The following is a 9,415-nucleotide window of genomic DNA, read 5'->3' on the forward strand; positions in this document are numbered from 1 at the left end:
TTTTGGGCTGGAGGGGCTACATTTGAGGCAGATTTGCAACTGGGGGTTGTGGATTTGTGGCTGGGGGCACATTTAGATTTGGGATTTGTGGCTGGAGAATGTGGATTTGGGGACTTGAGAGTGGATTTGGGGCTGGAGGATGGGGATTTGGGGCTGGGGGTTGCGGATTTTGGACAGATTTGGGACCAGGGGTCACGGGCTGGGGCAGACTTAGGGCTGGATTTGGGGCTGGAAGGGGTATATTTGGGGCAGATTTGAGGCTGAGACCTGTGGATTTTGGATGGATTTGGGACTAGGGATCGTGGATATGGGGCTGGAGGGGGTGGATTTGGAGTGGATTTGGGGCTGGGGGTCATAGATATGGGGCTGGAGGGGGTGGATTTGGGGCTGAGGGTTGCAGATTTGGTGTTGGAGGGGCTACATGTGGGTCAGATTTGCGACTGGGGGTTACGGGTCAGATTTGCAACTGGGGGTTGTGGATTTGGGGCTGGGGGGCTACTTTTAGATTTGGGATTTGTGGCTGGGGGATGTGAATTTGGGGACTTGAGAGTGGATTTGGGGCTGGAGGGTGGGGATTTTGGACAGATTTGGGACCAGGGATCACAGATATGGGGCTGGAAGGGGTGGATTTGAGGCAGATTTAGGGCTGGATTTCAGGCTGGGTTTGGGGCTGGAAGGGGTATATTTGGGACAGATTTGGGGCTGAGAGTTGTGGGCTTTGGACGGATTTGGGACTGGACTAGGGGTCACAGATATGGGGCTGGAAGGGGTGGGTTTGGGGCGGATTTAGGGCTCGAGGGGCTGGATTTGGGGCAGATTTAGGTCTGGAGGGGCTGGATTTGGGGTGGAATTTGGGGCTGGAGGGGCTACATTTGGGTCAGATTTGCAACTGGGGGTTGTGGATTTGTGGCAGGGGGGTACGTTTAGGTTTGAGATTTGTGGCTGGGGGATGTGGATTTGGGGACTTGAGAGTGGATTTGCGGTTGGAGGGTGGATTTGGGGGCCTTTTCCCCTCACACCCCATACTGCGGCCCGGTCCCTGTCAGCCGGGGCGGGCCGGCAGGCGGGCCGGCAGGCGGGCCGGGGCGGGCCGGCAGGCGGGGCGGGATGGCGGGCGGTTCTCCCAGCATGGCGGAGCTGCTGGAGTTCCGTGTGCCCGCGGGGAGGGACCGCACTCTGCTGGTCTGGGGGCTAGAGCCGGAGCCGGGCCTGGAGGTGAGGAGAAGCCTCGGGCTGGGCCTGGGGAGCGGGGCCCAGGACCCCCGCCCGGGGCCGGGGAACGGGGACCGGGATACCCCGGGCTGGGGAGCCGGGACCTGGATCTCTACGATCCCGCTCTGGAGCTGAGTCCCCAGCCCCCCTATCTGTACTGATGGCTTCACCTGGGTGCTAATAACATATTTTTAACCCCCCTCCCTTATTTTTGTTTATTATTTTAATGATTTTTTTAGTTTGTCTCCGAGGCGTGCTGGGTGCAACCCTGAGGGGTTTTGGGGGTGATTTCAGCCCTTGTGCCACAGCTGGTTTTATCATCCACACGACAAAACTACAAAGAGACCAGGGCAAAGTGGAAGAGAAAAAAAAAGGGGAAAAAAACCCCTGTTTTTCAGCGAAGTGTTGTGTTAATGTTTCACTGGAAGCTTCGCCCACGCAAAGCGGGATGGCAGAAAGCGAGATGGTTTAGGGTGAGGATAATGGGGAGGACAGAAAATCCCACATCTTTGCTCTACTCGTGATGAGAGAGAGGGTGATAATGGAGATGAGACGTCCTCAAGGCCAGGTTGAGCTTATTTTGCAAGAGAGAGGCTCTTCTCCATCCTCACGGCTTCATCCAGGGCTTATTTCCATTAAACTATACTAAAGCCTTCCCTCGTTTTACAGGCGATTAGTTCCTGCGAGTAGTCCTCTCTCCGTCGCTCTTTCTCAACCGCTGGAACACCCGCAGATGTTTGAAAATAACCTTGTTTTTCTTTTGTTTTATTCTCAGCATTCCCTATTTTTGGCGTTTTCCAAATTCGGGCCGCTGTACTCGGTGCGGGCGCGCAGGAACGCGGCCGTGGCCGGGCCCGGCTATTACGCCATCATCAAGTTTTATTCTGCCGGAGATGCCAGCAGAGCCCAACGTGCCTGCAACGGGCAAAGGTTGTTCCAGAAATCTCCCCTGAAGGTGAGCAAACAGCCCTAGGGAATCACATTAAATAATTCTTGATGCTTCCTATGCAAAAAGTTCCCTAATGTGTGGCCGGGTGTTGCTACCATGGGAGCATCCCACACGCTGCTGGCTCCCAGGTGGCGTTTAAGCAGGGAAATCGCAGCATCGCTCCTCTGGAGTAATTTTCATGATCCTGGGTAAAAAATACTTGATGTATCTCAGAAGCCTGGCTAACCACAGTTCTCCCCTGGACAGGTTTGTGTTTGCACCAAGCAGAAGGGGTTTCAGCAACAAGTCCTTGCTCTCAACAGCAACAAGTGCCAGGAGTTGGCCAACCACTACCTTGGCTTTAACGGTTGGTCCAGCCGCATCATCACGGTGAGGGACACTTTGTATTCGTCCGTCATCCTCATCCTCTTCTTAATTAGAGCGGTTGGTCGGATAAGAACTGTCCTCAAATCAGCAAATAATTGGCGGCTACAGGAGCTGCGTTTTGGACCACAAATTGGGGTATTTTGAAAGCGTGGGGAGAGATTTGCTATGGGTGAGGGCACTGGCTAGGGTTTGATTAAAGCAGCGCCAGGGCTTGACAGTAATTGTGTGCTGGAAGTGTCTGAGATGACCGAGATGCCCAGAGGATGGGGACTATGAGGTATTTTTAAAATAGGGTCAAAACAGTAAAAATCGCTGCTCTGCCTCCACCATGTGCTACTGCCTTGGAGTCACAGCTGGGTGGAAAAGGTCTGTGCAATCCAGTGCACCTGAGTGGTCATGACATCCCCTTCCTATTTAATCAGAATTAATCATCTGTGGTCTTCCCAACAGCTGCAGAATGTATCTGGCTTTGATGGTGAGAATGAGGAGCTGGGAGAGACATTGCAGAAGAGATCGGTGAAATACCTGTGTGCCGTGGAGGTGACGCTGCCCAACCATGGCATACGCACCAGGGGAGTTGCTCTCGGCGAGGCCCATGTAGAAAACGGTGAAGGTGCGTTTTGGGTGCAGCTGGAGGTCTCTTGACACTGGCGAATCTTGTGTTTGCACCGTTTGAGTGTCTGATAAAGGATTTAGCTTGGGGCAAGGATCCCTGTGAGGCCTTGTGAGCTGCTGTGCAATGCAGCGAGGGATCCTGAGCATGCCTCTTCCATCCCTGCTTCGCACCAGTATCGCTTTCCTACCCTCTGTTCTCTCCCTATCACTTGCAGCATTGTTTATTCCCAACAGCAGCTGTTCTGGGTGTGAACACGCCGTGTGATTTTCACGCTGTGTCTGCGGTGCCCGCGGGCTCAGCGCTGCCCTGGCACAGCTGAGGATCGTGTGCTGCCCTGGGTTGGCACACAATGCCCCTGTGAGGCGCTGCCAGCAACTCCAAAACACAAGCAGCGCTCTGATCGGATCCTCCAGGCTGCGGCTGGTTACGTTTGCAAGCGCGATGCAGCTGGTGCGGTGAGATCCCACCTGCAGCTCTGGGTCCTCAGCACAGGACACACATGGAGCTGCTGGAGAGGGGCCAGAGGAGCCACAGGAATGATCCGAGGCTGGAACAGCTCTGCTGGGGGACAGGCTGAGAGAGCTGGGGTGTTCAGCTGAGAAGAGAAGCTGCGGGGAGACCTTAGTGCGGCCTTTCTGTGCTTAAAAGGGGACGATCAGAAAGATGGGGACAGACTTTTGAGCAGGGCCTGTTGTGATAGGACAAGAGGTGATGGTTTGAAACTAAAGGAGGGAGATTCAGGCTGGACATGAGGAAGGAATTGTTGCCCCTGAGGGTGAGGAAGGCCTGTTGCCCCTGAGGCTGAGGGAGCTGGGGCTCTTGAGCTTGGAAAAGGGGAAACAGGGGTGACTCATTCATGAGGATCAATATGGAAAGGTGGAGTGTCAGGAGGATGGAGCCAGGCTCTTCTCGGTGACAACCAGTGACAGGACAAGGGGCAATGAGTTCAAACTGCAACACAGGAGGTTCCATTTAAATTTGAGAAGCAACTTGTTCCTGGTGAGGGTGGCAGAGCCTGGCCCAGGCTGCCCAGGGGGTTGTGGAGTCTCCTTCTCTGCAGACATTCCAACCCGCCTGGACACCTTCCTGTGTAACCTCATCTGGGTGTTCCTGCTCCATGGGGGGATTGCACTGGATGAGCTTTCCAGGTCCCTTCCAACCCCTGACATCCTGGGATTCTGTTGTGAGAGCCTGGCCCAGGTTGGCCAGAGAGGTGGTGGATGAACCATCCCTGGAGACATCCCAGGCCAGGCTGGACGGGGCTCTGAGCATGTCCCTGCTCATGGCAGGGCTGGCACTGGGGGAGCTTTAATGTACCTTCCGTCCCAAACCATTCCATGATTCTATATGTGAAGTGTCATCTCACTAACATGCCGCTTTCTGTGCTCAGATCCTCTGGAGTTTCTCACAGCCACAAGAAGAGTTCAGAAAATTGCAGCTGGGAGGGCTTTGTCTAACGCCTTTCAGAAGATACTCCTTGTAGTCTTAGGTAAGGCCTATTTATGTATTAAATGTTGGGGTAACAATATAACTTTCATGATAATTGAACCTTTCTTGGGATTAATTAAGGCTTGGGGGGGCATTGAGCAAAATTAAACTTGTGTCTGTTATGATTAACAGAGTGGCTCCAGCCCATGAGCTATGCGAGTGAAAGGAAAATCCAACAGCAGATCAGATATTTTTTTAATGATAAATAAGTCATTGCAACTCCAAATTCCAAGAGTGTAAACGCTGGCAGGGAGAACTTTTTAACCCTCAGTGTGCAGCCGAACAGGGATCTGGGGACATTCTGATTCCAGGGGGAACGTGAACTGAATTGCAGCACTTTACACGTTCCTGTCCTGGTTCCAAGGACCAGGTGCCCTCACTGTTGTGTCCAGCGTTGCATCCTTGGGGCTATTATCTCCATTTATCACATCTGGAGCTTAGGGTTGGTTTATTGTCAGTACACACAGTAGTAATTAACAGTGTTGCTGGTTGTTTGTTCTGTTTCAGAGAATGGGAAAGTGGCCGTGGAGTATAATTCCACGCAAGAGGAGCTCACAGACTCCTTAACAGAAGAGGAACTGAAGGGGCTTGTCCAGGTAAAACCAGTGGATATTTAGCTTTGGCACAGGATCTAATGTCACATCTAGAGATTGGAAATCGAGCTTCTAACTGTTATAGAATCTGACACCCTCCTTTTCTGCAGCGATTAATTGCCTCGAGTGAAATCCCAGGGAGTACAGGGTGTTTCACAAAGATGGACCCAATTTGAAATCACTATATCAAACCACCCATGAATTAAACTCTTACAGTCCATACAGCAGGGGGAGGGAACATTTATAAAAAGGTTACTAAGACTTGATGACTCATTAAACCGTTTGTAAACTTTTGTGTAATTGGAACGTGTTTGGTCCATCTTTGAAACACGCTGTATTATGTCTGGGAATTGTACGGCACGCTAAGGTGTTAAAACTACTTTTTTGGGTATCTTTGTGCAGAAATGTATGTGTATTTTAGCACAGGAAAGTGGGCAGTTTGGGTACAGGACTGCTATGGTGCAGGTTGACAAGTGTGACAGTGGCCAGGGCTGTTCTTTATAAAACCTGTGAGAGTGAAATCCTGGTAAAGTCAGAGCAGGTTAAAGAAAATGCTTTTGAAAATAAGTTCTTAAATAAATCAAACTTCCTATCTAGAAATGCACCTCACAAATTTAACCTTACCCAGAGGGAATGGTTGTTAAAAGCTTTGATGAAGTGAAACCTTTGATGAAATCCCTGCAGGTGATTGTGGACTGAACAACAATACCCAGGTACAATAGCAAAACTTTCATCGTGTTCAATGAAATGAGTTTTGCATCCCAGCTTTTGCATGCAGGAGGTGCTGAGCAGAGGATTTTCATCTCAGTTTGAAAGCGCTGCTGTTTACAGGGTTAATCACCAGTCTGGTGGTATTCTGAGTGCATGATGCATCAGGGCTGCGCAGCATCTGGCTCCTGGAGGAACTGTGTAAGGAACCTCATGACACGTTATTCCGTGCGATGACGCTGAGTCACCTGGTGTCCATGGGCAGATCTTCCATTCTTACCAAAGAGCAGCAGTAAAATGGGAGTATTTTGGTGCGTGAAGTAATTAATGCCCATCAGATTTATTTTTTTTTTAGCAGCTGAGAACTTGGAATTCCTGCTGGTTTGTTCTGTGTGTTTTCCTCTATACAGCCCCTTCTATCTGACCTGTTAGAGAGCAGCGTAGGGGAAAGGGACCCGGGGGTCCTGGGGACAGCAGGGTGACCATGAGCCAGCACTGGGCCCTTGTGGCCAGGAAGCCAATGGTACCTGGGGTGGGTTAGAAGGGGGTGGTCAGTAGGTCAGAGAGGTTCTCCTGCCCCTCTGCTCTGCCCTGGGGAGACCACACCTGGAATCTTGTGTCCAGTTGTGGCCCCTCAGTTCCAGCAGGACAGGGAACTGCTGCAGAGAGTCCAGCGCAGCCACCAAGATGCTGGAGGGAGTGGAGCATCTCCCGTGTGAGGAAAGGCTGAGGGAGCTGGGGCTCTGGAGCTGGACAAGAGGAGACTGAGGGGGGACTCATTCCTGGGGATCAATATGGAAAGGGGAAGTGTCAGGAGGATGGAGCCAGGCTCTTCTGGTGACAACCAGTGACAGGACAAGGGGCAATGGGTGCAAACTGGAACACAGGAGGTTCCACTGAAAGATGAGAAGCAACTTGTTCCTGGTGAGGGTGGCAGAGCCTGGCCCAGGCTGCCCAGGGGGTTGTGGAGTCTCCTTCTGTGCAGACATTCCAACCCGCCTGGACACCTTCCTGTGTAACCTCATCTGGGTGTTCCTGCTCCATGGGGGGATTGCACTGGATGAGCTTTCCAGGGCCCTTCCAACCCCTGACACTCTGGGATTCTGTGATTCTTTTAAACCTGACCCGACATGCAATGACCACAAGAGAAGTGAGCAGCAAAGTCAAACAGAAAGCCTGCAGCTTCTCAAACCTCGGTTTCACCACGAGACTCATCCCTCCCCTCCCCTGCCGTCCCGCTTCCCTTGTGATGCTGTGTGGGAGGTAATTCCACGCTCTCTGTCCACGAGGCACCTTCCAGGCTGACGGGACGAGGAACAGACAGGAATTCTGTGCTGGGAGGAGAGCTGCTGGGTGTCCTTCTGGTTCATTGCCTTGTGATGTCAGTCACTCTTTCCAAAATGAAAAAGCTCCCAAATTGGTAAATTCCAGGTCTCTTGTACGCTATAAAAATATCTTGTTTCCAGGTGCAGAGGCAAGAAGCTAAAATATGATGTAGAGAAAGAAGTTTACTCCTGATTTCTATTCACAGGTCAATGAATTGTCCTTGGAACAGTTTGACTTTGAAGAAGAGGAGGTTTTGTCTGATCTCAGTTTTGATGACGAGCTCTCTAGCCTGGAGATGCCACCTAATTAGTTCAGCTCCGTCTTCACGTCGTTTCCAAAAGTTCCGCGGTGCTTGATTAGCAATGAAAACCCAACGCTGTGAAATGACATGTGCGTCATATCCAATGTTTTCTTTTTCTCCAAATACGTAGCAACAAAAGAAATGGGCAGTAAACCCGGTGTTACTAAAATTAAGCCCAAAAATGTATGCTGGTTTTGGAGAGGAGGTGTTTTCCTGTCAACTTATCCAGGTCAGCTATATATGGAAGCCAGCTTGGCTGCACCATTATTATTTAGACAGCATAACAGATGCATATAAAACTTGTAGAAGAATCAAAGGAAGGAGCCATCCCTGCAAGAACCTACAGTTCAGGTTCGCTGTGATGCGGAGGAGAAAGCTGGAGACGGCGGATGAGTTCTTTTACCAGCAGGAGTAGCTGTGGCGCTGACACAGAAAAAGATCATTTCTCAAAGTGAGATTTATTTTAAAGAAATAAGCTTAAGTCTTGTAAGAATGTGTTGCGCCACATGAGCTGCATGGGTTCAACATCAGCAACAAGTCATTGGGATGTCACGATGTAAAGCAAACATTCTTTTTAACAAGTTTTTTTTATTAAATTAAGTAAAATTTTGTAACTCTTGTGTGATGAATGAATCTCGGAGGCAGCACAAGCAATGGGAAAGGGCATCAGGCTCCCCAAGTCATGGTGGTATGGGGGTGGGGGGACAAATGCTTATTTGATAATGAAGCCCTGCTCAGATTTTTTGACTTTTGGAAAAAAAGGTGATTGAAAAATAGGAGAGCTCAAGGAAGAGCCACAGCAATGGTTCCAAGATTCCTTGTGAAATGAGAGGAATGTGGGCTGTTTGATTTAAGAAAAAAGAGACAAAAGGGGGTGATTTGCTCCAGCAGGAGATGCCTGATGCTGGGTGAGATTTTTAACTGGGAAGGTGAAAGTGAAACAAGGTCCGGTGGCTGGACACTGAATTTAGAGAAAAGGAAGTGGGAAGCAAGATGCTGCGTTTCACAAGGGGGATGCTGAAGGGAGGGAGCGTCCATCGTGGGCTGCAGTGAATCCTCTACCACAGTCTCCAGAGCCCCAGCTCCCTCAGCCTTTCCTCACACAGGAGATGCTCCACTCCCTTCAGCTGTGAGGATACCAGGATTGCAAAGCCCACAGCGCCCAGGTTGTTCACAGAATCCCAGAATGTCAGGGGTTGAAGGGCCCTGAAAGCTCATCCAGTGCAATCCCCCCATGGAGCAGGAACACCCAGATGAGGTTACACAGGAAGGTGTCCAGGCGGGTTGGAATGTCTGCACAGAAGGAGACTCCACAACCCCCTGGGCAGCCTGGGCCAGGCTCTGCCACCCTCACCAGGAACAAGTTGCTTCTCATCTTTCAGTGGAACCTCCTGTGTTCCAGTTTGTACCCATTGCCCCTTGTCCTGTCACTGGTTGTCACCAGAAGAGCCTGGCTCCATCCTCCCGACACTCCCCCTTTCCATATTGATCCCCAGGAATGAGTCCCCCCTCAGTGTCCTCTTGTCCAGCTCCAGAGCCCCAGCTCCCTCAGCCTTTCCTCACACGGGAGATGCTCCACTCCCTTCAGCATCTTGGTGGCTGCACTGGACTCTCTCCAGCAGTTCCCTGTCCTGCTGGAACTGAGGGGCCACAACTGGACACAAGATTCCAGGTGTGGTCTCCCCAGGGCAGAGCAGAGGGGCAGGAGAACCTCCCTGACCTACTGACCACCCCCTTCTAACCCACCCCAGGTACCATTGGCTTCCTGGCCACAAGGGCCAGTGCTGGCTCATGCTCACCCTGCTGTCCCCAGGTTCCTTTCCCCTACACTGCTCTCTAAGAGGTCACCAAAGCCC

At 51.2% G+C, this 9,415-nt stretch overlaps 1 protein-coding gene across 2 annotated transcripts; it reads left to right on the forward strand.

Moving 5' to 3' along the window:
* The first annotated feature begins 1,062 nt into the window (after positions 1-1,062).
* On the forward strand, positions 1,063-8,173 carry RDM1 (RAD52 motif containing 1). 2 transcript variants are annotated; one of them, XM_065039797.1, is made up of 7 exons: positions 1,063-1,215; positions 1,988-2,167; positions 2,408-2,530; positions 2,978-3,140; positions 4,534-4,632; positions 5,139-5,227; positions 7,464-8,173. In XM_065039797.1, exons 1-7 carry the CDS (start codon positions 1,108-1,110, stop codon positions 7,566-7,568), a joined length of 867 nt encoding a protein of 288 aa, XP_064895869.1. In that variant the 5' UTR covers positions 1,063-1,107; the 3' UTR covers positions 7,569-8,173. The 2 variants fall into 2 exon arrangements, with proteins under 2 accessions (XP_064895869.1, XP_021151194.2); XM_021295519.2 differs by lacking the exon at positions 1,063-1,215 and adding an exon at positions 1,419-1,685.
* The last annotated feature ends 1,242 nt before the right edge of the window (positions 8,174-9,415 follow it).

The sequence above is a fragment of the Columba livia genome, chromosome 23 (genome assembly GCF_036013475.1).
Source record: "Columba livia isolate bColLiv1 breed racing homer chromosome 23, bColLiv1.pat.W.v2, whole genome shotgun sequence".
NCBI lineage: Eukaryota > Metazoa > Chordata > Aves > Columbiformes > Columbidae > Columba > Columba livia.